A 27,645-nucleotide genomic window follows, 5' to 3' on the forward strand; every position below is an offset into this window, starting at 1 on the left:
CTGAGATGATTCTGAAATTCAAGTGGGATGAAATCAAAGTCATATTTTGGTTCCTGTGGATTTGGTTTAATTTTCCTCAGTTTCAGCTTGAACTTGCATATGAGTAGTTGGTGGTCTGTTCCACAATCAGCTCCTGGCCTTATTTTCACAGCTGATACTGAGCTTCTCCAGCGGTCTTTTCCACAGATGTAATCGATCTGATTCCTATGCATACCATATTGAGGTACTAAGTAAAATCTTCAACATATTTGGCATGTGTTTGTTATATTGTCTTACCTTTCTAAACATGATGTCCTTCTCCAAGAATTAGCCCCTTCTAACAGTATAGCCAAAGTGTGTGAACTGAAGCTTTACCATCTTTGCTTACAAGAAGCACTCAGGCCACACTTTGTCCAGGACGTATTTGTTGGTTCTCTTGGCAGTCCACAGGATATTAGGGGCTACTGGCCCTAAAATAGATTCAAACTTACTATAAATTTACTATAATCAAAACAATATATTGTTAATAAATAAATAGAAAAATACAATAGAACACCAGGCTAGAAAGTTCAGAAATAGTCCCAAAACACAGACAATTCCATTTTCAATCTATGTGACTTTTCAATTCATTGAATAAGATATTTCAGTCAATAAGGAATGCTGACCCAGTCAGCTGTTTATCAGAAAGAAAATGAACCTAAATCTCTATCTTCTATCATTTACAAAATAAATCCAACTTGATTAAAGAGTTAAATTCAATAATAAAACTCAAAAACAATGTGATGAAAAGTGGGGAAACTATTTGTGGGGAAGAATTCATTTAAAGATTGAATCTATAAAAATTTTGTGTGTAATAAAAAGTAAGCTTACTAGAGTAAATAATACATTTGTAAAATGTCTTACTTTCCTCAAGATAATTCATTGTCTCTGTAGAAGAATGTAACAGATATAGTGTGATCAGTAACGTGCTGGAATTACCTGTTAAGAACATGAGCAACACAACTGGACATGCTTGTGTTGGTTCAGACTCCATCAACAGGGAGAATTCAGAAAGTCTAGGGGAAATGCTTGCACAATGCTTTGTACTGACATAGAACTATTACACCAAAAGTATTAAAAAAAAATCCAAAAATTGATTTTTAAAGAAACAAAAGGCAACACATAAAAAATACCAAACATTTCACAGAAAAGGCAATTTAAGTGGCCCATAAATATATGTAAAAACATGCTTCCTATTTTCCAATTTTTATTATTTGGGCCAGTTAAAAATTAAAGATATGACAAGCATTAATATGAAACCAACCTTGGGGAGGGAGGAAGCTCAGTTTTGAAAAATGAGTCTAGCTAGTTAGACTAAAAAAAAAAAAACAAAAACATTCAGTCTTCAGATAACTTCAAGTTTGCCTCACACCATGAAATCACAACACAACATGGGCTAAATGCAATTTCTAGGGGAGATAACAACCTCAATATTTTTTTTTAATCCGAGTCAAAGAGTCCTTTTGAATTATGGAGCTTCCTTGGAACATTTTGACCATCTTAACAGTGCTGAGTGGTCATTAATAAACATCCAAGTCACTTATTTTAAAAAAAAAAACCTTCAAAAACCTAAGGCATTAAAAATGCCAATTTGTAGGGTAAATGATGTTTTTTTGAAATATACTGCTTGCTAAAATGCCTTTTAGTTTAATTTTTATTTTTAAATAAAAAAGTAAAGTAAGGCAAACATATTTCATTGAATAAGGCACATTATATCTTGCTGTGACCAGATGATTATTTTTTTTATTGTAAGAGCAAAAATAAGCACTTTCCTATAATGACTCAAATTACATTGATTTTCACAGTTATGGGCTTACCTGTCACCTGCTGCTAATCACTCATGTCATGCTAATCATGTTTTTTACTCTTTTTGAATTAAATTCCTGTCACTCAGTATAAGAAACCCTCATGGTACAGCAATTAAAATACTCAACTAAAACCAAAAGGTCAGTGGTTTGAACACATGAACCTCTGTGCTGGAGAAAGATAGGGCAGAGTTGTAGTTGTTATGTGTCATCAGGTTGGAACTAACTCATAGTTGACCCTCGAGTGGGTTTTTGGAAGCTATAATTTATATGGGATAAGATTGCTCATCTTTCTCCTGTAGAGGAGTGGTGGATTCAAACCATGTACCTTTGGGTTGTTAGGACAACTACCCATCAGGCCATTAGAGATCCCTACGGTAAAGATTTACAGCCTTGGAAACTTGATGGGGCAGCAATCTCAACCCTCAAGGGTTGCTTGTAAGTCAAAATCAACTCCATGGCAGTGCATTTGGTTTGAAGTTTACTACACAGAGCTAGACCAACAGACTTAGATTAAAAGTGCACGATTGCTTAATACTAACTGGTGTTTGGGAATGAAACTTTCATTATTCTAAATGAATCTGTTCTGTGTCTAAGGCGTTTAATTTCAAAGTAAAGACTTATTCTTCTACATATCCCGCTGGTTTGATTTCAGCTTTGTTTATAAAAATATAAATTGGTTTTATACCAAAAAACCCAAAAGCCACCTTCAGAAAAAATGATCAAACGTTTCTTCTTGAAACTGTTTAACGTAATATACTGTAAATTTACTGTTATTTAAAACAAATATAAACTGTACCTTGAGCCTTAATTAGAATAATTGTTTCATTTAAGATCAGTATAAGTTAAATGTTCAATGTAAGTGCCAGAATATGTTTATAAGCATTTTCTTATATGCAGCATTAATTGAATGTGATGATGGCAAGGCAATACTGCCGCCTAGAGGTAAATTTAATTAATTACCAAGACTTTCACTTAGATTTAGTTGACCAAATGCCAAAATTATTGTTGTAAATTAGAATCTTCTGAGTACTAAATGCCAAGAATTGGCACTGATTTGACAGCAGCTACAGTTTGCACTTGGTTGATATTACCATCGAGTGTGTTCTGACCCTTACGACCTCAGAGAACTGCTCTGGAGGTTTTCTTGTCTGTAATCCTACAGAAGCAAATCAGCACGCCTTGTCTCCAGTCATACAATTTGAGCGGACTCAGTCTGGCAACCTGTAGGTTAGAAATTGAGTATAAATCATTTTCTCTACCTGGAGACATTCTTTTCACTGGAGACACACATAGAAAGCAAACAATGAAAATTATTTCAGGAATAACCATTTCATCAAATTGACCAAAACCTTAGAGAATCACTAGGTTTCAAGTTTCTTACAGTAGCTCTAAGGATATTTATGTGAAGTCCAGCAGGCGGTGTGTGGGAGTAAACAAATTCAAAGGACATGAAACCCGGCAGTTGACAGGTACTTTGACTAGAGCAGCATTTTCCAAAGTGCATTGTGTAGCCTATACCCAGAAAGCCTGCATCTGGGCTATATAATCAAAGGGCACATTACGTGGTGACAGCTATGAGGTACTGCCCAGTCTGTGGGGTTCCAGCTCCTAGCCACCCCACTTGCAACAGCATAAAAACTGACCTCTCCTGGACCAACCTCACCTTTGTGGCTTTTCTTGAGTCCATTGTGGCAGTCACTGTCAATCCATCTCGCTGGATGTCTTCCTCTTTTTTTTTTCCTTTTTTTTTTTTTTGGTGGAAAATCCTGTTGGGGAAAAAAGAAACAAGTAAGTGGCTTAACTTGTTACACAGCATTTTAGTTGCATGCAACATGTGTGGAGGCATAGTTCATAGAGGAATTGTGCTGCTAGCCTTGAGGTGGGCAGTTTGAATCCATCAGCAGCAACTCTGGAGACAGATAGGCAGTCTCCTCCCGTGTGAGAGGGTTTGCCTCTGCAAACCCTCTAGAGGGTCAGCTGAGAGTTGGTTCAGACTCAAGGATAATGAGTTTTCTCCCTCTAGAATTAGGAATACAGAGACCTTTGATTTCTTGGGTTTCCATGTCTTTTCATTCTATTTCCAAAGAACTGCCTTCTGTTCCATTGATTCTTTTTTCAACATGAGAAGTTAGTGGAAAGGCATACAATAATAAAAGATCATGAATAAAACTCCTTACTTAGAATGAAGTCTGATTGTTTTACAGAGTGACAGTGGATAAGACTTGAGTTGAAACATTGCTTTCAATACAATGTTGCTTCTGAATAATAAAGCATAGTAATAGGTAAAACTGCTATAAAGTGATTCCAGCTTGACCTCCTGTTGTTGAAATCCTCTTCTTGGTATCCTTGACCTCTGCTCTCTGGTTCTCCAGGTCCGTGTCACCCGCTGGGAGGATCTCCACATCCCCCATCAGATCTGTCAAGTCTCCATCACTTGTCCGTAAGACACAGACACCCACCATGCCCACAGGCCCTGAAGTGCCACCCCCTTGGAAGCAGGAGGGCTATGTAGCTTCATCTGAGGCTGAGATGAGAGAAACAACAATGACAAGATCTACTCAGATCAAGACAGAAGAGCAATGGGAAGGGAGATACGGTGTCCAGGAGCAAGTGACCATCAGTGGGGCTGCCAGTGCTGCTGCCAGCATGTCCGCCAGTGCCACCTTCACAGCAGAGGCTGTGGCTGCTGGTGCTAAGGAGGTACCATCAGACCACCTTATTCCTCCTTATTTGTGCTCTAGTATTACCATCTCAAATCCTACTATATGTCAGCCTATAGAGCTTGGACAGGAGACGCATATACACAAAATTATAGGAGAAACCAAAGACCAAATTGCTCAGTGCTGTGTAAAAACATTTTAATAGGTACAGAGCTCTCTGTTTGTGTGATCTTCATAATATAGAAGTACTAATGATACTTCATAACATATAAGTATTAATGATACATGATCAGTGTTTATGTGTATTTCTGTTTTAGCTTAGTTTATTTTTGGCTTAGTTTCCATTATATTCTTGCATTTTCTGTCAGATAAGGCCCTAAAAAATAATGTGCTTGGTTATTTACAACCCAGGTCAAACAAGAAGCTGACAAAAGTGCAGCTGTTGCAACTGTGGTCGCTGCTGTTGATCTGGCCCGAGTGAGAGAGCCAGTTATCAGCGCTGTAGAGCAGACTGCTCAGAGGACAAGCACGACTGCCATGCACATCCAACCTGCTCAAGAACAGGTATGTGTGAGGTCACCCTGGAGAGGGCCACACAGCCCGGTCCTCCAGTGCATGTTCGTTAAAGTGTCATTGGAACTGGACTTTGTTTGCAGAAGGCCCACCATGAACCAATGCAGAGCATTTTGAGAGCAACACTGAGCCAAACATGGCCTTGACTTTTACCTTCTGAGCAGAAGGTAAACCGTGTTATCAGTGGTGTACCAGTTTCCAATTGCCATTGTGTCCTTGGTAACTCATGATGATTCTGTGTGTATCACACTAGAACTATGTTCAATATGGTTGTTAATGGCTTTTTTCAGAAGTAGATTGCCAGGCTTTTCTTTCTGGGTGGACTAGTACTGTCAGCTTTTATAGCTAACCAAGTACTAACAATTTGTATCACCCAGAGACATCTATCAAATTTCTTGCCATTATGTGCTGTTAAATCAGTTTCAATGTGTAGCAGTCTATAGGACAGAGTAGCCCTGCCCCATAGGCTTTACTAGGCTATGATCTTTATGGGAACAGATTGCTAGATCTTTTTTCCACAGAACCACTGGTGAGATTGAACCACCTACCTTTTGGTTAGCAGCTGAGTACTTAAACATTGCACCACCAGAACATAAATACAATGTGAGGAGATTAGGCCAGAAGGACCTGGTCTTGCCAGGCAGTCAGACAGGAGTTTACTAGGAGAGTCAAAGTATCAAATATCGCCAGATCAAAGCAGGCTAAACAAGAGACATGGGTGTACATTCAGTGCTATAGATTCACTTGGGCAAATCCAGAGCTCAGCAGCTCCAAGAGCGGAGCATTGATGCCTTTATTTCCGCAAACATCTCGTTTCTCTAAGCTTGCTCAAAGGACCATTGCTTTTACTTTCCTCCAAACAATCATGACACTTGATTCATGGCTGAAAGGTGTAATAAATCTCAGATAACTTCCCATCCTTCTATTTGAATAGTTTTTCTGTTACAGTTTCAAATCACTCCAAATTTCCTCCTTATCCTCTCTTCTGTGACATTTCTGTCGTTATCTTGATATATTATTGAAGCTTTTATTTAAGGTGCCTTAAAGTATTTCTTTTGCTTCCCTCCATGAAAAGCAGATAAGAAAAGAGGCGGAGAAAATGGCGGTGACAAAAGTAGTAGTGGCCGCTGATAAAGCCAAAGAACAAGAACTAAAATCAAGAACCAGAGAAGTAATTACGACAAAACAGGAGCAGATGCACATAACTCATGAGCAGGTAAAAATGCTTTTTCATGTAAAATTCATTTCTGAAGTTATTACATACATCATCACAAATTGTAATTCTTTTTATGAAGGGTGTTGTTTCTGAGAAATGTGGTTACTATTACACTAATAAAATTCCCTTGCTGCAGTTGTGAATACATAAACAGATTTGGGAAGATACCCTTACATAATATGGGACTTTGAGGAGAGGGTAAAACCAATAGGGAAAAGTAGATGCTAAGAAGAAGTGTGGAAGATTGAAAGAGAACATTGACCACATTACCTTGAAAATAGTTTGGCAACTGCTTCCAAATTCCTTAAGAGATCATTTGAAAACGGGGTTGAAATGAGATGAGAAACTTGGCTTTAGTAGACCAGATGACCAGAAACTATGAGCATACATCCTAGACTGAGATAGCATGTCATAATGGAGGTACTGGGGACAGATAAAGATCATTTTGTAGGGATGTTGAATAGTAAAGTTAGTAATTATGGCTGGATTGAGATAAACCTTTACAGTTTCTTTCAATCCTGACACTGCCTATTGTGTTTCAGTGATTATATCCGAGAATATCAAGAGGCAGGAGGGGGAAATTCCCCTCCAGTATACACACCTTAGATGTCCAGGTCTAAGCATAGCATTCTTCAAGTGGTTAAGAATTTGGAAGATATTTTTCCTAGGATATATACAAGAATCTTTTCCCCATAAATAAATCAGTTTAGGGGAGTGAATCTTTATATTCCATAACTATTCTAAATATGTAGGAAAATATATAAAATAAAAATATTATGTAAGTGCAGATTATAAGTTACCTGTATTTGATTCCTTATTTGTAAGATGTTGTTGTTGTGCACCACCTAGTTGGGACCAACCCATAGCTGACCCTCAGGTGGGTTTCAGAGATTAATCCCATGAGAGGGAATTGCCCATCTTTCTCCTGTGGAGCAGCTGGCAGGTTTGATCTGCTTGTCTTCGGGATTGCAGCACAGTTTCCATGTGGGCACCAGAGCTCCCTCATATTACTAGTAGTTAAACCCTTAAATGAAATAATTTGCAAAGGATATTATCACCACAGTTGTTGTTGTTGTTAAGTGCCATCAAGTTATCGGCAACTCACAGCAACCCTATGAATGAAAGACCTGAACACTTGTATAACTTTCATCTTTCTCCAGGTTCGGGTTTCCGGAGGCAAGCTATTACGGAAGTAGATGCCACTCCTGCTTCCAAGATTGTTTTAATTGGGGAGCTCCACCAAACACTGTCCACCATTGTTAATCATTATTACATTTGACACATGAGTGTCACAGTGTTTAGCATCACAGCAACCACAAGTTACCTCTATACAGCAAATGGACAGGCCAGTGCTGTACCACTTAGAAGAATGCTTGACCAAAAACAATTAAAGCCAGGCCTGAAAGCCACAGATTAAAATCACCCAGCTTTGGCTTGATAGCATAACTTTCTATCCACTAGGCCAACAGAGCTCTCTCGTTTGTTGTTTTTGTTGTTGTTAAGTGTCATGGAGTCATAGACGACTCATAGTCACCCTATGAATAAAAGACCTAACACTTGTATAACTTCCATCGTTTCTCCAAGTTCATAGAGTTTCCAGAGGCAAGCTATTTCAGAAGTGGATTCCAAGCTTGTTTTAATCAGGAAGCTCCACCAAACACTGTCCACCATGGGTAACCATTCCTCCATTTTGACACATCAGTGTCACAGTGTTTAACATCACAGCACTCACTGATAAAAATTAAGTCTTTTTAAAGACGACTGACAAGTATCCCATTCAAAGCAACCAGTGCTGAATCTAAGGATTGTTTGGTGTGTTTTTTGTGTTTTGGTTTTTTTCTTCTCTCTAAGCAATTAATTTGTGATTTGGATAGAGAAATGCCATGATCATATTTAACATGGCATGATTTCATTTAGTTACATCTCAAAAAATGTTTTCTTAACATTCTTCTTTTAATAAGTACTATGCCACTTCTGTTAGAAATCAAGTGGCAGTAAGACTCTGTTTTTGTCATTGATTACAGATAAGAAAAGAAACTGAAAAAGCATTTGTACCAAAGGTAGTAATTTCCACAACTAAAGCCAAAGAACAAGAAAAAAGAATTACTGGAAAAATTACCACAAAACAAGAACAAAAACAAGTAACTCAAGAAACGGTAAGTCCAGTTTTGCAAATCCTTTGTATGTAATCCATTTGCAATTATCACCTGCTGGTTAAGTGTGTATTCCTTCTTGCCAAAACTTCTAAATGGAGAAGTCTTTCATGACATGTTTTGTCTTTAATTGTTTCTCTCTGTCTACTATTGAAATCTTTATTGATGCAAATGCTATTCTTAGTACAATTTTGATTCATTTGATCAGTTCTGTGGATACTGTCTATGTACTAGAACAGTGTGGACACATCTATGAATTTTCTGGACCTTATTTATCACCTCAATCCAGTTATCCATAGTACAGTTGGGTTTTTCCTTCATAGCGTGATCTCTCAATCACGCAGATAATGATGTTATGATGTACAAAGCTCATACAGGTGTAAGACTAACACACATAGACACACACACACCAATCATGAATTCACCCAATTAACTAGCAAACAAGAGTGAACTAGTGCTCAACATCAGGGCAAGGCAGTACTTCTACTAGAAAATGCACTTAATTCTTGATTGGTAAACAGCAACTATGAAGTATCTCCTTTTCTCTCATGTGTGAAGTTGGACCTTACTGTGTGTGGAGAGAGGCAATTACTTTTAATTCTTCCTTGCCTTTGTTCAGAGGAAGGTCTGTATTCACATTCCTTGATTTCCAGCTATTTGCTGATTCCATAACTACTTTTGTGAAAAAGTTCTCCCGAAAACTCTGCATACTTGACAGAGGTTTACAGGCTTTCCCTCATCTTGCAGTGAGTGAGACTTTGATGGTAGCCAGATCCCCATTTGCCAAGATTAAATTATAGAAAATCCTTGCTGCCATTCCAGTGCTGTTGTCTATTGTGAGAAAGAGAAATGACATTTTTCAGAGATTTCCAGCAACTTACCTATGGCCACTCACTGAGTTCCCTCACATGTGACGTTATCCTGAAGGGCAAACCATTTCAATGCTAAGATAGTTTGCTAAGGGACAAGTAGGCAAAAACTAAACCTGTGTCTTGAAAAATCAGATGCCTGAATTAGAAGCCCAGCTTGAAGTTCCTGAACATAGGATTGTGGCATTTTATTTCTTACTACTAAGAAGTCTGTCTTCTCATGGAATGTTTCAAGGGTATCTTGATGTTTCTTTGGGGCCTGGGGGATTTAAATGTTTATTTTACTCTGAAAATCAGATAAGACACGAAGCTGAGACAGCAGCTGCTGCCATGGTGGTAGTGGCCACTGCAAAGTCCACACAACTAACAACTCTCCTGGGAGCTCAAGAAGAGATTGTCATAGAGCAAGACCAAAGGCACATGACTCAGGAAAAGGTGACACCTTCCTGCAGATGTGACATGCACAATTGCATCATTCCATTTTCAAGTCACCTACATTTTCGTGTTCATGAGTCCTAATCATCACTCTGTCACCTCTTGCATTTCTCTTCTAACTCACATAGAAAACTTCTTCGAAAGTTCTCATGTCTTTTTGTCACCTGTGTAACTTTCACTGTGCCACCTTTCACTTCTAACTTGGAGAATTTTTTACTATCTCTAAAATGATATTGTTATTCACTTTAATATCTTCCTATTTAAGTAGTCTCCTGTGTATAAGGTATTTGGTAAAATGTAAAAGTATGTGTTATTTATGACTCTACTGGAATATTCCCCTAAATTATGCTAAAACTTATCTGAGAAAGAGAAATGACATATAGTAGTCTTTCATTTTTAGTTGTGGGTTTTTTCCCCTTTTGGACTAGCCTTATTATTTTGATGTTATTACTAAGGAACTTTTATGGATAATCAAAGTAAGCCAAAGGTTATATTTAAGTGCAATTAAAATGTCCTTGAGTAGGAAGAAAATTTGTATCTTTTCTCAGTTTTGAATTACATTTCTTTCCTTAGAGGCTGTATGAAATTTAATGACCATTTTCTCACTTTGTCTTTTGCCATATGATCAGATAATGAAAGAAACTAGGAAAACAGTGGTACCTAAAGTCATAGTTGCCACACCAAAAGTTAAAGAACAAGAGTTAGTATCAAGAAGTAGAGAAGGCATCACAACCAAAAGAGAACAAGTGCAAATAACTCAGGAAAAGGTGAACAGAAATATTTAGAGATGTGTAAAGTTCATCTTTAACCTAATTTCTAGTAAACCCTTAACTCACTTTGTGTGAATCTCTTTTGAATGTCAAACTAAAACCAAAGTGTTAGATGTGTGAATTATTACCATTCATTTTATCTGCACATTGGGCGTTTTTTTCTGTTCATCTATAACATTTGTGATTCATTGTGTTCACCATAATTCTTGGCATGAAGATGATCATTTTTAGTGTAATTTTTTTAAAAAAGCAATATAGGACATCTTTAAGAGGGCATTTTCTCTTTTTGCGCTAACATTTCTAAATTTGTGACTTTCCCTAGCAGTATATGCAAACATTGTCAAGTGAAACTTAACTTCTCTTGTGTAGTTAATCCTGAGTGACTTCATTTTGCATCTCTTTGGGGGAGGAGGGTGATACCATGTATGTCTGAAGCTTTGTGGTGCTGAAACCTTGATTTTACTGTGATAATCAGATAAGAAAGGAAGCTGAGAAAATTGCCTTGTCTACAATAGCAGTTGCTACTGCTAAAGCCAAAGAACAAGAAGCAATACTGAGAACTAGAGAAGGAATGACTGCTAGACAAGATCAAATCCAAGTTACTCATGGAAAGGTGACTATCAAGTGTGAAACCCCCTATCATGGTGTATTAATACCGACTGTCGTGTGAAATCCTCAGTTATAATACATTAATACCAAACACCAACTTTCTTGTGTGTGAGACACTATAAACCTATATTTTTCTAAATAATCAAACAACTGGTAACTAAAATCTCAGATTGATTATTACTGTTAATATTGCCACATATTCCTTTTCCCCCTTAACTCTTCATTATTATTCTCAAATTTTTATTGCTATCAAGGAATCATCCAGAATGTGAATAAAATTGCAAGGAGAGGAATCCATGATGATTAGATTAATCATATAAGCAATGAGACATCTTAATTACTGATGTGTGTTTTGAGGCGAGGTCAGAAATTCAGTATATTTTATTATACAGGGTGGAGGTATTTTAGGAAATTTTCCTTGATCTTCTTCATGAAAAACTTTATCTTTTCTTTTCTCTGTAAATAGATGAGAAAAGAAGCTAAGAAAATTAGAATGTGCTGTAGCAACTCTCACTAAAACTAAACATGATGCAGTATTGAAATCTAGAGAAGGAGCTATCCAAACAAAACAAATATATATAAACCATGGAAAGATTACTACATCTATTTGTAGCTATGAAATTTCCATGAATTACTCTATTGCTCATACTCTGTCATTGACCCTAAATGAGAAGCTTATCTAATTTTATTATGTACTCCTAAAACAATGTTTAGAAATTGAGGAAAAAATTTTAATTATCTTATATCATAGCTAAAACTTATTTGTATTTCCCCCAATATAATTTTCTATCCCTGTATTGTATGTTTGGTTTCTTTTTCTGAAAATATAATTTAGGATAAACTTTTAATCCACTAACCAGCTGTATGTAATGACATATCAGCCTTCTAGAAAGAAGTCTCATAAAATATCAGGATATCCAATAAATAATTTTTTTCATCTGTGATTCCTTTAAAATTTTTATTTCTGTTCCAAGCATATACATTTTACTAACTTATTTTGTTGTTTAAAATTAGCTAAGACTGGAAATCAAGAAACTATTAATGCCTAAGGTAGTAGTTTACCACTCCACAGTCTACTGAACCAGCCATACTGCCAAAGACTAGAAAAGAATTTTCCACTAAGCAAGAATAAATACGTCTTTTTCACCAAGAGATGAAAACTGATGTTGTGGAGGTGAAAAGCACTGTTTGATCCCATTTCATCACCCCGTCAGCTTGTATGACTTTCCATCCATCTAGAGTTATGTTTTCCTAGTGTTCCTCTTAATTGCTTAATTGATGAACAAAACACTGAAAATTAGATTTATTTTGAAGATTAGATTTATTCAAGTTCTCCAGTTGTACAACAGTTGACATTTATACTTATGGAAAACCAGATTAACTAACACTTTTCTTTGTGTCTCCTAAATGAATTCTCAGCACTTAATGGGTGTGAATTGGAATCTCCTACTTCAGTTCTTATTTCTGCTTGTCTGGGTTCCAAAACTGTGAGGGCAGTTAGAACCCACTAAGAAATAAAAGCAGCTATCGGCGTAGATAACTCATTTCTAGTTGCCTACCAAAAAGCAAACATGTGAATGGATTTTATACAGCTTAATGGAAGGGAAAACAACATAGCTGCATTCCCAACTTAGAGATGAGGAGGGCACAGGGTAGGTTAGATTCAGGTTTTCTATTCATAGGGTTACTATGAGTTGTACTCAACTCAGTGGCATCTAACAACAGCAGCAACCATTGTTAAGATTTGTTTACCCATACATTTTTATTTCAGAACAAGGTCTGTATAGGTTTTAGACAAACGGCAATTTCTTTAATTTTAAATTATTTTTTCATTGTTAAAACAAATTTTAATGCAACCTGGCTACTTTGTAGACTAGTTAAAAGGTTCAAATAACATATAAGTGAGATCACTCTTGTAAACAGTTTCATCTAAACAGCATTAAAATACAAATGGGTATACTTAATTCACTTAAGCTGCACTTATATTTTATGGTCACTTATAAGATCTAAAGTAAATATTGTTTTCATATTTCTTTAAGAAAGATGAGATTGCTTATGTCTTCTTTCCAGGAAGGAAGAACTGGAGGAAGTCTTTAAAAACTAAAGATCCAATTAGATTTTAAAACCCTCACTTATAGTCTACACTCTTTAAATAATGATTTTTTTTAAATACACTTGTAGCATACTTGCAAAAATTCCTAATTAGATTCCATTTACAGAGGCAGAAACAGAAAACCAGACATTGATTCAGTATTCCAGCATTACTTTTAAAAGGCACTGGATGGGCACAATGATGTGATCGTAGCAGTATGCCTTTTCCAAGGATTGCATAGAATTGTATTTGCTTTTTAAAAACAGAAATGTCCCTGCAAACTGTTTTTCTAGTTATGTTAATCAGATTTTTAGAAATAAGAAAATAAGATTCCTTCTCCCTTCTTTGCTTTAATTCCCTGTAATAACAAGATAAATTGAGCATCAATGTGAAATGCTGTTCTCTTGAATCCAAACATGATAGCACTTTCATTTTAATCACCATATTATCATTCAAATATTTCAGATGTTTTCTACTAGATTAAGCACATCTTATCCCCAGGGAATCATACGTAAATTATCCTGCTCACTCTGTGATCATGCACTTTCACACCATCTTTGTAAGCATACACTAATTCTGTAGCAGCAGAGTTTTCTGGATAGGAATAAGACAATATCTAAGTGAATTGTGATTGTTGCAGTTGTGTGTCAATACCAGAGTAATCACCCAAGAGATAATAAAAGTAATTCATGATAGGCAGCTCCAAAGTTCTTACTTCCCCAGTACTATCTGACTGTCTGCCTCAAATAGATTACTAGAAAAATTAAAAATATCTTAGCTATTTGATATATGGCTTGTATTCTATGTTGTGCCTTGAGATTTAGTGCCTTATAGACAGTGCATTTAAATAGGTATCTATACAATATAATCAATGAAATGTTAAATCTTTATATGTATTTGAATTAACAAGGGTGCTGTCTTACTTATGATTTTAGTTGTCTGTCTCGTCTTAATGGCTGTCCAAGGAGTAAGGCGCTCTGGTAGCATGATGATTAAGCACTGGAATGCTAACCAAATGTTTAAGATTAAGTCTACCAGCTACTCCAAAAGCCAAACCACTTGTCAGCCTTTTCCTGTAAGAATTACAGTGTAGGGAACTCTATGAGGCAGCACTATCTCTATGAGTTGGAGTCAAATTGATGATAAGCACCGCATCCTAGAAGAAGTCCCAGGCTCGCTTTGGCATTACTATGTGTTAATTCTGCCAACATTGTCTCCAGGTGGGCGCTGGAAAAAAGGCTGATGCTGTAGCCACAGTCGTTGCTGCAGTCGACCAGGCCCGGGTCCGAGAGCCCAGAGAGCCCGGGCATGTTGAAGAATCCTACACTCAGCAGACCACCTTGGAATATGGATACAAGGAGCACGTGTCTGCCACAAAGGTTGCTGAACAGCCCCAGCGCCCCACCTCAGAACCCCATGTTGTCCCTAAAGCAGTCAAGCCTGAAGTGATCCAGGCTCCGCCCGAGACTCATTTCACTGCTACTGATCAGATGGGAATGCACATATCTTCACAGGTGAGTTGGCTGCTCCTGTTTCCTCCTCACATTCAAGGGGAAAGAAGCCTTTGCTACTATGGTCATCTGGTGAACTGTGGCATCACTAAGATGTGGTTGTTGGGTTGGGTTTTTTTTTTCCCAATACAGATCAAGAAAACAACAGACCTAACAGCTGAAAGATTAGTCCATGTGGATAAACGTCCCCGCACAGCAAGCCCTCACTTTACAGTTTCAAAAATTTCTGTTCCCAAGACAGAACATGGATATGAGGTATGTAGTTAAAGAGCAGAAAAGAGATATGTGTAATTCAAAAGGAAGTGTTTAGTGTGTGATGCACTTGGTCATTGGCCGAGATGGTGCATTTTGGGGTGAAGTGGCTTACGTTTGTGGTAGACACAGAAGGACTTGAAGTCTGATTTCTCATCCTACCATGGATGAGGCTAGACAGTAGCAGGATGATTATCATATGTCTCTGAGAATACACAGCCCTGTACAGCTGTCTCTTTGTCTCCTAGGCATAGCTCAAACTTGTCTGATTATAGTTGTTCAAAAGACATTGTAAAAATAGTGTCATATAGTATATCAGAAGCCCTAGTGGTGCCATAGTTAAAGCAGTTGACTGCTAATTGAAAGGTTGGTCATTTATACCCACTCAGTGGTTCATAGGCCAAAGAGCTGGTTATCGTCCCCATAAAGAACACACTCTGTCAACTGTTAGTTCTACTCTTTTAACATAGAGTTACTATGAGTTGAAACTGACTCAATGGTGCCTAACAATAATTATGGAAATAGGTCCCTATACCATGAGATATTTCAGAGTAACTTATCTGTGACTTTATTTTCATAGCACAGATATTGATAAATCATAGTCATATATGCCCTAAAGCAAGAAGGAGAGATGCTATTGTGTGGTGTTTGGTTTGAATTTCAGGATCAATCTTTCCTCCATAAAAAAAAAACAAACAACTCTTTCCCCCCCCTCTTACTATCAAGAAAAGTTCCCACACCCATTGGTGTCTATCCAATTCAGACTCATGATGGCCCCATAGCACAGAGCAGAACTGTCCCATAGGGTGCCAATCTTTATAGAAGTGGGGGCACTGCCACTTCTGTTTCCTGTGGATAGTCTAATGGATTAGAACTGCTAACAGTTTAGTTGGCAGGTAAGTGCCTTAAACTACACCACCAAGGCTCTTTCAAGAAAAATTAGTACATATAACAAGCCTTAGCAAGTTGACAAATGTAACAATGCTCAGTTACACTCACTATTGTTCTTATTACACAGATTTATGACCTACAATCCAATCTTTCAATGCCTACAAAGAATTGTAATGTAAATATACTAAAACCTGTGAGAGCCAGCACTCAATGGAACTGCCTTGTTTTTCTGTGTCCCACAAGTGTACTACTTTTGAAACAGCATAGTTTTTTCTATCACTTTTTCTGTCACTGTCAATTAATGGAAAATACTTGAATATTCCTTCTCGAACACATTTCCTCTTTGCACAGGTTTTACAGTGTGATTTCTATATTTGACTCAGGACCCAAATTGCTAGGGAATCTAGTGACATAATCTGTAGGGAGTTGAGCAGCGAACGCAAAGATCACGCCTCTCCGGAGATTCAAATCCTCCAGCAGCTCTGAGGCAGAAAAATGGGCACTCAGTCTGCTGAGAGTACCCACTGGAGGCTCAACTGTTCGTAGGTTCTGACAAGATGGCAATGGGTTTACGAGACCCAAAACACTATTGAAACCAAACAGCTATAGACAGCAGCAGCAGAAGAAAAACAGTAAGAAAGCAAACCTTTATTATTTTTTTTTCCCTGAACATCTTTATGCTTGTCTTTCATGCAGATTTGAGACTGGAACAAAAATGTGCTATTTCAAGAGTAGTTTCTGGAAATTTAACAAATACTTTCATAACTTCCTTTCATTTAATTAAAATTTTAATGAAAGTTTACGGGGACTTTGGATTTCCATTCATCCATTGTTGCACATTTTCCTCCCTGCCCACCCCTTGTCCTAGTTCGCTTTTCCCTTTGAAAAGAAAAAAAATTCTTTCATTGTTATACAATCCCCATACCCCCAAGTCCACTTTACTCTACAGCTCTTATTCTGGACTCTTGTCATGAAAATAATACCTAATCGTATATTCCTTTTGAACAGTTCTCGTCCTCATATGTTTCAATGCATATCCCCTCTTTTTTTAGGTTGCTCCCAACCCTGATGTCAGTCCTGTTTCATAACTTCTTGATTTTTAATTTCCCCCTCTCGTATTTTCACATGTAGCAGCCATTATAATGATCCATAGAAAATGTATGGCTGCCTTGTAGAAGACTCTGCCATCACAGCTTCAAAAGAAGGAGGTTCTTAATAGAACTCTTTGAGAAAGATATTTTTAAATATAAGGTTTTAAAAAACAGTAGAAATGACAATGAGATTTGTGACTAACTTTTATCACCTGAAGAATGATAATGAGAACATTAAGAGAGACAGGCCTTACATAAGAGGGGTAGAATAGGGTTAGTTCACAAATACCAGTGATGGGTCAATCATCTCTGAATGACGCTTTGGATGACAGTTAAATGACTTTATTTTCTTACTCCCATTTCATCCAGGCATCAATAGCCGGTAGTGCTATTGCCACGTTACAAAAAGAGTTGTCAGCCACATCTTCTGCTCAGAAGATCACGAAATCAGTGAAGGCTCCTACCGTGAAGCCCGGGGAGACTAGAATAAGGGCTGAGCCTACCCCCTCACCCCAGTTCCCCTTCGCTGACACACCAGACACTTACAAGAGTCAAGCTGGCATCGAGGTGAAAAAGGAAGTTGGGGTGAGCATCACTGATACTGCAGTTCAAGAAGAACGCTTCGAAATGAAGCACAGACATGAAGCCAAGGTTGGTTCGTGGATTTCATTCTGTTTCTTGATCTATACTCCTCAAGTGAGAACGGGGCACTCGGCTAGTTTTCCTGCAGAAATAATGAACCAGGAAGGAGTCTTGTCTTTCTCCTGTACCATGGTCAAGTTTAATATTGTTAAACATGATGCTGTCAAAGACCAAATTCTTTTTTACTAACAGAGAAATCTGCATGTGTTAAGTTTTGCAGATTTCCCTTTTGGGGGCATATCGTTGACATCCTTTGTTACATTGCAGGTAACAGAAAAAGCAAGAGTGCCCGCACCTGCCGAAATCCCTGTTACCCCACCGACTTTAGTCTCGGTGAGTAAAAAGGTCTATGGTGTCATGCTTCATGTATATTGGTTATAATAATTATAACACAACTTTAGACATTGGAAAAGGATGAGCGGTCTCCTCCCTTGCTATTTACAGCCTCTGAAACCCCACTGAAGGGCCAACTATGAGTCAGTTCCATCTTGACTGCAATGCATTTTTAGACAAATCAGTTTTTCAAATGTATAGGACAAAGAACATTAGTGCATTTACGGATATTCACTTTGAAGCCATGTATGATTTGGAAAAGAGATACTCATCTATTCAGCAGATATTTAATGAACTTCTATAAGTAAGGCTTTGATGCAGAGCTATAGAGAGATAAATCATTCCGGCCTTCTTTGAAATCTTTGCAGTGCTGTCAGGGAAATGTACGTAAACAGTTGTAATAAAATACAGATGATGCCAAGCACCTAGCAGAGAGAGCATCCAGGAGCAGCAGCACAGTTTACTCGCTGTTGGCATGATGTGGAAAGCTCTCATTTGTATTGACTTGGAAAGCTGACAATTGCTGCTGGGCATTATCGCTTCATTAAGATTTGAATATGTAAGAATAATAGAAATATGAAGTTGCCCTATTAAATGGCACTAATACATTTCCACACTAGGAACTGAATTTATAATTCAATTTTATGACAATTAGAAGCAGCAAATTCAAACTCTCACATTCCTGTAGTATAGAGAGATGATTACTGCATATTCACATATGTCATTATTTCCTTTTATCAGACTAAATATTTTTGTAAGGAAACGTTTGTCATGCCAGCCTTCTTTATGTGTGCAATATACGGGAACTGATCATATTGTTCCTTTTGCTTATCTCTTCAGGGCTTGAAAAATGTGACAGTTATCGAAGGGGAATCTGTCACCTTGGAGTGCCACATCTCCGGATACCCATCCCCGACTGTGACATGGTACAGAGAAGACTACCAAATCGAAAGTTCCATTGATTTCCAGATAACCTTCCAGAGTGGAATTGCCCGGCTTATGATTCGAGAAGCCTTTGCAGAAGACAGTGGGCGATTCACTTGCAGTGCTGTGAACGAGGCGGGAACTGTCAGCACTTCCTGCTACCTGGCCGTCCAGGGTGAGTGACTGCGTCTCTCAATCCTTCCACCTCTGTTGTCCCTCTCATCTGACATTCCTCTCCATTTCAAGCTGCCCCTTTCAGAATTGCGGCCTAGATTATGGAGTCACCATAACTGCTAATATTAAGCAAGGGTCTCTAATGAAGTGGACTAAATGCCTGACTTAAATGATAAACTTTTTGTCTTCTTCTAGTATCAGAAGAGTTTGAAAAGGAAACTACAGCTGTGGCTGAAAGATATACCACAGAAGAGAAACGGTAAACAATTCTGGTGCTACTTATCTACAATTCTAGTATAGTTTTCATTTTAAGTCCCTTTACCCTGGACAGAATGTGACCTTAAAGCTAATATGAAGGGAATTCTCTTTTCAGCTTTGTCGAATCAAGAGATGTGGTAATGACTGATACCAGCATCACAGAGGAGCAAGCGGGGCCTGGAGAGCCTGCCGCTCCTTTCTTCATTACAAAGCCTGTGGTCCAGAAGCTGGTGGAAGGTGGGAGCGTCGTGTTTGAATGCCAGATTGGTGGGAACCCAAAGCCCCACATCTACTGGAAGAAATCTGGTGTTCCTCTGACAACAGGATACAGGTATTTTGATGAGAGGGTAACAAATTCTGGTACATTTTGTGATATGTATACAACGCTTAGAGACCAGCTGAATTAACTTACCTATCATTCTTAAAATGTAGCTTCTTTCACAGTGAAGATGTTATAGTTGATTTTAAGGTATTTTCACTTTTTACAACACTTGATTTAGAAATAAACTGTGAAACAAAAGCAGAATAGAAGACTGTTTAAAAATATTCTCATTTCATTTATGGTTATTGTGGTTGAGTCGATTCCAACTCTTAGGAACTTTATTAAGACAGAGTAGAACTGTCATGTGGGGTTTCCAGCACTATAGTCTACAGAAGTAGACTGCCACATCTTTCTCCTGCAGAGCTGCTGGGGGAAGCAGAGCACTTAAACACTGTGCTGCCAGGGCTCCTTCCATTTAATTTATAGTGCTAGTGAAGGAGAGAAAATATCATGGATTTTTTTCCCCTGCATTAGTTCATATTCACATTCTTCCAGTAATAATTGAGACAGTTTCCAATAAAAATGCACAGTTAAATCACTGAAAGAATAATAATAAAGATCATACAATGAAGGGAAGGAAATGTTATTTATTCATGAAAATCTATGCTAATATAGTTAATACAACTGAATAAAAAAAAATTTAACCCTCAATTTCTTACAACATGAGAGACAAAAAGACAAACTACAGAACTTGAAAATGAGGCTTCTGTATAAGACACATGGTGCACTAAAAGCTTACTGCTGAGATTCTGAAGGAATTTATTATTTTGGACACTCATTTGATCTTCAAATATACCAGTGAATGAAAGAAAGATGCCTACAGTTCCAGTGGCCTTAACATTTGCTAATATAATCACTGAAGCCATTTATTTCCATATGTCAGTCTCTAATAGTCTTTTACTCTCTTCTTTATGTTAGATGTATGAATGTTATGTGAAAGAAAATTATCACTTATTTGATCTTCCTAACTCATATGCATGTTCCTCAATTTCCAGCATTCTTATTACAATCAATAGTGGGATTTAGTCACAGGTCTAGGATCATTGGATTTTACACCACAGTCCATTGACAGATAAGTCCCGTTCTTTTACTCACAGCATGGTTATTTATGACCAAATCTTTGTTTCTTTCCATAAAGGTATAAAGTGAGTTACAACAAACAAACTGGTGAATGCAAACTGGTGATTTCTATGACTTTTGCTGATGATGCTGGGGAATACACTATTGTGATTCGTAACAAGCATGGAGAAACCTCTGCATCTGCTTCCCTGCTTGAAGAAGGTGAGCTCAGCTCTAACTTGGCATCTGCTGTACAGGGAACATTAATCCCAGATGCCCTCAAAGGCCATGGTGATGCTGACATCCCAAGATTCTAGCACTAGGACCTATTTGATGCATTCATTTCTAGATATCTCATGCATCTGAATAGATAGGAATTCTAAACCCACTTCCCTTATAAATTCAGGTAGATGACATTATTGAGGAAAACAATAACAAACTGCTTAAAAAAGGCAATACTTTCAACATCTATAGGATACATGTTCTACATTTAGTTGTTGCTGGGGCTTTATTTATTTTAAAGGTAAAACTCCAAAGCAGAATTTTCAATGTTCCTAAGTAATTTTACAAAAGATATAATAAGAGTCAAGTGAGAAAACATGTATGTGTGGACCACCATTGTCTCGAGAATGATTTAGAGAGGACCATCTCATTGTGGAACATCTGATCTTCGCAACATGCTGAAGAGGAAGTTAGGATATTATGCTCATGTACCAGATAAAATATCAAATATTAAAACAGTTGCCCAAAGTTTTCACCACAGTTTAGGAAGACTTCAGGGTGGATCCCAAAGGATTGAATGCTACCAGAAATTTTTTTTTCTACATTAAGTGTTTGGTTTGATTTGTTACTGTAAGTTGAGTTTCAAAATTCAATCAGTAAATAATTAGTAAGTACTTCGATGATCAATAGCTAGAAAATATCTTATTTTCTTATCAATTTATTCTACTGTGAAACTTGCCTGAATTAACAGTGGCATGAATGCTTTTCAAGAAAGACATTTTAAAAAATTAACATCTGTTCTTAATCCTAGCTGATTATGAGTCACTGATGAAGTCCCAGCAGGAAGTGCTTTACCAGACACAAATTACAGCATTTGTGCAAGAACCCAAAGTTGGAGAAACAGCACCTGGATTTGGGTATGCTGACTATGAGAAAGAATATGAAAAAGAACAGGCCTTAATCAGAAAGAAAATGGCCAAAGATACTGTAATGGTCAGAACTTTCATAGAGGACCAGGTGAGTGTCAGAATAATTCCAAAATAAGTAAAGGAAATGGGAACGATCCAGCGGGAACAGAGTAATGGTGGGCAAAGTTCAATGGTGCTACATTTTAAAGCATAATGAATGGAAAAGACTGTATGAAACACAATGTGAACAAAAGATAGTGTAAAACACAATGTACATGAATTTTGTAATCAAACCAATGTAAAAGAAATATTTTTTTAAAAATTTAAAAAGGGGGAGCTCTGGTGGTCTAGTGGCAAGAAGCTGCACTGCCATCCCAGAGGCATGTGGTTCAAATCCACCAGATGCTCTGCTATAAAAGGAGGGCAATCTCCTCCTGTACCAGTCAGATCTGATTTGACGGTACACACACAAACAATAGTAAAATTAAAAACAAAATTAAAAGTAAAAAGATAATAAGCCTTATCAGAAGTCCCATGTCTTTCTTTTTTGTTTGTTTGATATTTATGAGTGTCGGGATTAGAGCTAGACTAATCTTAAGTAGGTCCAGGTTCACTGCTGAAAGCTTCCTTAATATTCATGAGGTGGTACACATGTGCAAGCATGCTTCTCTAGGAGAAGGAATTACACGCCCGCAACAAAAGACGACTCTTAGCCCAACCAGCCTTATTAGTGACAAGATTTTCTCACCTGTAAAAGAATATCCCAAATATAATCCAAACCCTAGGGATATCATTTTACCCGAGGCACTACAGCATTCACTAGTAAATATGATTATAATGCAGATTAAAACAAAACAAACTGCTTCTAAATGTTTCTCCCAGTAAATAACTCTTAGTATCTCCTTAGCTCTGAAATAAATATACATTCTTAAAGAATTTATTTTAGTGATAATATGTCTTTTTAACCAACTGCCAACTTTTTCCTGCACAGGAATTTCATATTTCTTCTTTTGAAGAAAGACTTATTAAAGAAATTGAATACAGAATAATAAAGACAACGTTAGAAGAACTTCTTGAAGAAGATGGAGAAGAAAAAATGTCAGTTGACATTTCTGAATCTGAAGCTGTTGAAGCAGGATTTGATTTAAGAGTCAAAAATTACAGAATTCTTGAGGGGATGGGTGTTACTTTTCATTGCAAGATGTCTGGGTATCCATTACCCAAGGTAAAGTACAAATGTTTAACATACCCCTATGCCACGGCAAGATAAAAAGAGGTTATAACTATTTATCTGAATTTTATTAACAAATGCATATTTTCCTTTGAAGATTGCGTGGTACAAAGATGGCAAGCGCATAAAACATGAAGAACGATACCAAATGGACTTTCTGCAGGATGGCAGAGCTAGTCTGCGTATTCCTGTTGTTCTTCCAGAAGATGAAGGAATCTATACAGCCTTTGCCAGCAATATCAAAGGAAATGCAATCTGCTCAGGAAAATTGTATGTGGAACCTGCTGCTCCACTTGGAGCTCCAACTTACATGCCCACGCCAGAGCCAGTGAGCAGAATCAGGTCAGACTATGTTTGTTTAAAGTGTATGGGACAGGGAATCAACTATTTATAGAAGAAATTATGATTATGTAAAAAAAATCATAATTGAATGTTGAAATTACCTTGAGTCTTGGCCAGGAGTTTTCTTTCTTATCCTTATGAGAAATGAGCAGAACATTTTATTAGTATACCAAAACTAAACCCTCTGCTGACAGATTCCAACTCACTCCAACCCTTTGTATATGGGGCAGAAATCTTTACAGGCGGAGATTGCCTAGTCTTTTCCCTATGGAATGACTAGTGGATTCAAATTGCCAGTCTTTTGAATCTTTTGGGTAGCAGTAGGACATGTCATACACTGTATCACTGGCGCTCCTTTTCATCAGTATGATGTTGTTGTTTACTGTGAATCAGAACCAACCCGTAACTGACCCTCCGGTGAGTTTCAGAGGCAGTAACTTGCACAGGAGTTGATCAGCCATCTTTTACCGCAGAACAGCTGGTGGAGTCAAACTATGTACCATTGTATTGGCAGCTTGAGTCTTGGCCACCAAGCCACCGGTGCATACTATTCATTTTCCTAGTGCTACAACTAATAAAATGGTAGCCATTGTTTATTTAACGCCTTCTTTCTAAGACTGTATCTCTAATTTAGAATCTCTAGGTAGAATGAACGATTAATGTGCTAACCTGTTGTCCAGAAAAATTGAGGTTTCAGCCTGTTTCGTTTCTGAAAGATCATATCATTGAAAACTATGGAGCACTGCTTTACTCTGAAACAACTGGATTTCCCTAAGTCAGAATTGACTTAACAACAACTGTTTTGTTTCCTAACTCCAATTTATACAACCATCATAACCATTAATAAATATTTTTTATATTTTAGAGATGGAAAAACTGCTCTCAGATTTTATGAAAAAAATAGTCTTAGTTTACTTAACCTGTAAGTGGTGGTTCCAGTGCTTGAAATCTAAGACAGTCTGGCTGAATCTAGACCAGGTTTATTTTTCAAATATAATTTCTTTTTTACCTCCTCTTAGATAAGAGCAGCTGGATTTTCCTTTTGCATAAACATGTGTATTCATTTACTTAATCAACTATATGGCAATAGGAGGGGTTTCTCTTTTTTTAAGTTTTTTATTTTATTTTATTTTTTTGTGTGTACCATCAAATCAGATCTGACGGGTACAGGAGGAGATTGCCTCTCCTTCTCCAGCAGAGCATCTAATGGATTTGAACCATGTATCTCTGGGATTGCAGTGCAGCTTCTTGCCAGTAGGCTACCAGAGCTCCCTCGTGATAGGTTTTGTGACTAACTAAATCCAGTTGGTGAGGAAAAGAACGTATTAAGGATGAGCCTAGGGTTTGAAGCCTAGCCTCCTGGATACCCTGTGTGACCGCTGACTGGGGTTGAGGTTATGAGAGATGCACAGCTCTGGGGCAATAGTGACGCATTCTGTTTTGGATACCAGCCAATCTGAAGTGCTTTCTGATACATAAATTTAAAAAAAAAAAAAGTTAATTTTGCTGGATTTTCTTTTTTCTATTTCATTGAAAACACCGCTATTTTTCATTGTTTTTCAGATCTGTCTCCCCACGTTCAGTGAGCAGGTCCCCCATACGCATGTCCCCTGCACGGATGTCCCCTGCACGGATGTCTCCTGCACGGATGTCCCCTGCACGTAGACTGGATGAAACAGATGAATCTCAACTGGAGAGACTCTACAAGCCAGTCTTTGTATTAAAACCCACTTCCTTCAAATGTTTAGAAGGGCAGACTGCCAGATTTGACTTAAAAGTTGTGGGTAGACCCATGCCAGAGACATTCTGGTTTCATAATGGTAAATATCATAAGTTTTATTTATTGGTTATTAATTGCAAAATAATCTTATGCTTTGCCAAAGAATGATTTAAAAAAGAACAGCAACAAACTAGTGTATATTTTTAATTTCTTTTCTCATAGGCCAGCAAATTGTGAATGATTATACCCATAAAGTAGTCATTAAAGAAGATGGTACCCAATCTCTGATTATTGTACCTGCCATGCCTGGTGATTCTGGGGAATGGACTGTGGTTGCCCAAAATAGGGCTGGCAAATCTTCGATTTCAGTAATTTTAACTGTGGAAGGTATTTGCTCTTCAAATAAAAAGATACTATATTTTCGCATGGGTTATGAGCATGTATTTCAGATCTGCTTACTCTAAATTTTGACCTTTATCTTTCAGCTGTGGAACATCAAGTAAAACCAGTATTTGTGGAAAAACTGAAAAATGTCAATGTAAAGGAAGGTTCTCGACTTGAAATGAAAGTCAGAGCTACGGGTAATCCCAACCCTGACATTGTGTGGTTGAAAAACAGTGAGATTATCGTACCCCATAAATATCCAAAAATCAGGTAAGTTAGCTTAAAATATTAAAACTTTAACTCATTGGAAGCAGTAACTACTTTATATTAATGACTCTTTTACTTTTTTTATAGAATTGAGGGAACCAGAGGAGAAGCTGCCCTTAAAATTGACTCCACTGTCAGCCAAGATTCAGCTTGGTATACTGCAACTGCTATTAATAAGGCTGGCCGAGACACGACAAGATGCAAAGTAAATGTTGAAGTTGAGTTTGCAGAGCCTGAGCCAGAGAGAAAGTTAATTATCCCACGAGGGACATATAGAGCAAAGGAGATTGCAGCCCCAGAATTGGAGCCCCTCCATTTGCGATATGGTCAAGAGCAATGGGAAGAGGGTGACCTCTATGACAAAGAGAAACAACAGAAGCCATTTTTCAAGAAAAAGCTTACTTCCTTAAGACTCAAGCGCTTCGGTCCTGCCCACTTTGAATGTAGGCTAACACCAATTGGTGACCCAACCATGGTGGTGGAATGGCTCCATGATGGAAAGCCACTTGAAGCAGCCAACAGGCTCCGTATGATCAATGAGTTTGGGTATTGCAGCCTTGATTATGCAGTTGCATATTCAAGAGACAGTGGTATCATTACGTGCAGAGCCACTAATAAATATGGAACAGATCACACATCTGCTACTCTTATTGTGAAAGATGAGAAAAGTCTTGTGGAAGAATCTCAGTTGCCTGAAGGAAGAAAGGGTTTACAGAGAATTGAAGAATTAGAGAGAATGGCTCATGAAGGGGCACTTACCGGTGTAACAACAGACCAGAAGGAGAAGCAAAAACCAGACATTGTCTTATTTCCAGAACCAGTAAGAGTGCTTGAAGGGGAGACCGCTAGATTCCGCTGCCGAGTGACAGGCTACCCTCAGCCCAAAGTCAACTGGTATCTCAATGGACAACTCATCAGGAAAAGCAAAAGGTTCCGAGTCCGCTATGATGGCATTCATTACCTGGACATTGTGGACTGCAAATCATATGATACAGGTGAAGTCAAGGTCACTGCTGAAAATCCTGAAGGTGTGACAGAACATAAAGTGAAACTTGAGATCCAGCAGAGGGAAGATTTCAGGTCGGTCCTGAGGCGAGCCCCTGAACCAAAGCCAGAATTTCATATACATGAACCTGGGAAACTTCAGTTTGAAGTCCAGAAAGTCGATAGACCTCATGACACTACAGAAACCAAAGAAGTTGTGAAACTGAAGAGAGCTGAAAGGATTACTCACGAGAAGGTGTCTGAGGAGTCAGAAGAGCTGCGCAGTAAGTTCAAACGCAGAACAGAAGAGGGCTACTACGAAGCCATTACAGCTGTAGAGCTGAAGTCTCGTAAGAAGGATGAATCCTATGAAGAACTCCTGAAGAAGACAAAAGATGAGCTTCTCCACTGGACGAAGGAGTTGACTGAAGAGGAGAAGAAAGCCCTCATGGAAGAAGGCAAAATCACCATTCCAACTTTTAAACCTGATAAAATCGAACTGAGTCCAAGCATGGAGGCTCCGAAAATCTTCGAAAGGATTCAAAGCCAGACAGTCGGCCAAGGATCTGATGCACACTTCAGGGTCAGAGTGGTGGGGAAACCAGACCCTGAATGTGAGTGGTATAAAAACGGTGTGAAAATTGAGCGCTCCGACCGAATCTACTGGTACTGGCCTGAAGACAATGTTTGTGAATTGGTCATTAGGGACGTGACTGCTGAAGACTCTGCCAGCATCATGGTCAAAGCGGTCAATATTGCTGGAGAAACCTCAAGTCATGCATTCCTGCTTGTCCAAGGTAATCCGAATCTTTTTCACTTGATGAGTCTGTCTGTGTTTGTCGACGATTATCCATTTGTGGACTTCTTAGCTGTTTGTTCTCATTACTCAAATTGTGGATTAAAGAAAATGATTTTTTTGTTTTCTTG

General features: G+C 37.9%; 1 protein-coding gene across 1 annotated transcript in view; it reads left to right on the forward strand.

The window, feature by feature from the left end:
• The window catches only part of LOC102853765 (titin-like), a 294,430-nt gene that overhangs the window by 12,935 nt on the left and 253,850 nt on the right, over nucleotides 1-27,645 (forward strand). Inside the window, exons 7-28 of the mRNA XM_006878955.1 lie at nucleotides 4,199-4,526; nucleotides 4,898-5,050; nucleotides 6,138-6,275; nucleotides 8,300-8,431; nucleotides 9,595-9,732; nucleotides 10,362-10,499; nucleotides 10,978-11,115; nucleotides 14,424-14,717; nucleotides 14,847-14,969; nucleotides 17,318-17,599; nucleotides 17,858-17,923; nucleotides 18,764-19,022; nucleotides 19,217-19,280; nucleotides 19,395-19,610; nucleotides 20,740-20,882; nucleotides 21,694-21,899; nucleotides 22,782-23,015; nucleotides 23,119-23,363; nucleotides 24,927-25,183; nucleotides 25,306-25,470; nucleotides 25,569-25,737; nucleotides 25,822-27,515. Coding sequence (XP_006879017.1) covers nucleotides 4,199-4,526; nucleotides 4,898-5,050; nucleotides 6,138-6,275; nucleotides 8,300-8,431; nucleotides 9,595-9,732; nucleotides 10,362-10,499; nucleotides 10,978-11,115; nucleotides 14,424-14,717; nucleotides 14,847-14,969; nucleotides 17,318-17,599; nucleotides 17,858-17,923; nucleotides 18,764-19,022; nucleotides 19,217-19,280; nucleotides 19,395-19,610; nucleotides 20,740-20,882; nucleotides 21,694-21,899; nucleotides 22,782-23,015; nucleotides 23,119-23,363; nucleotides 24,927-25,183; nucleotides 25,306-25,470; nucleotides 25,569-25,737; nucleotides 25,822-27,515 — 5,582 coding nt within the window. The remainder of the gene's footprint in view (nucleotides 1-4,198; nucleotides 4,527-4,897; nucleotides 5,051-6,137; nucleotides 6,276-8,299; nucleotides 8,432-9,594; nucleotides 9,733-10,361; nucleotides 10,500-10,977; nucleotides 11,116-14,423; nucleotides 14,718-14,846; nucleotides 14,970-17,317; nucleotides 17,600-17,857; nucleotides 17,924-18,763; nucleotides 19,023-19,216; nucleotides 19,281-19,394; nucleotides 19,611-20,739; nucleotides 20,883-21,693; nucleotides 21,900-22,781; nucleotides 23,016-23,118; nucleotides 23,364-24,926; nucleotides 25,184-25,305; nucleotides 25,471-25,568; nucleotides 25,738-25,821; nucleotides 27,516-27,645) is intronic.

The sequence above is a fragment of the Elephantulus edwardii genome, unplaced genomic scaffold (assembly GCF_000299155.1).
Source record: "Elephantulus edwardii isolate Elephantulus edwardi_28Jun2011 unplaced genomic scaffold, EleEdw1.0 scaffold00001, whole genome shotgun sequence".
Lineage (NCBI taxonomy): Eukaryota > Metazoa > Chordata > Mammalia > Macroscelidea > Macroscelididae > Elephantulus > Elephantulus edwardii.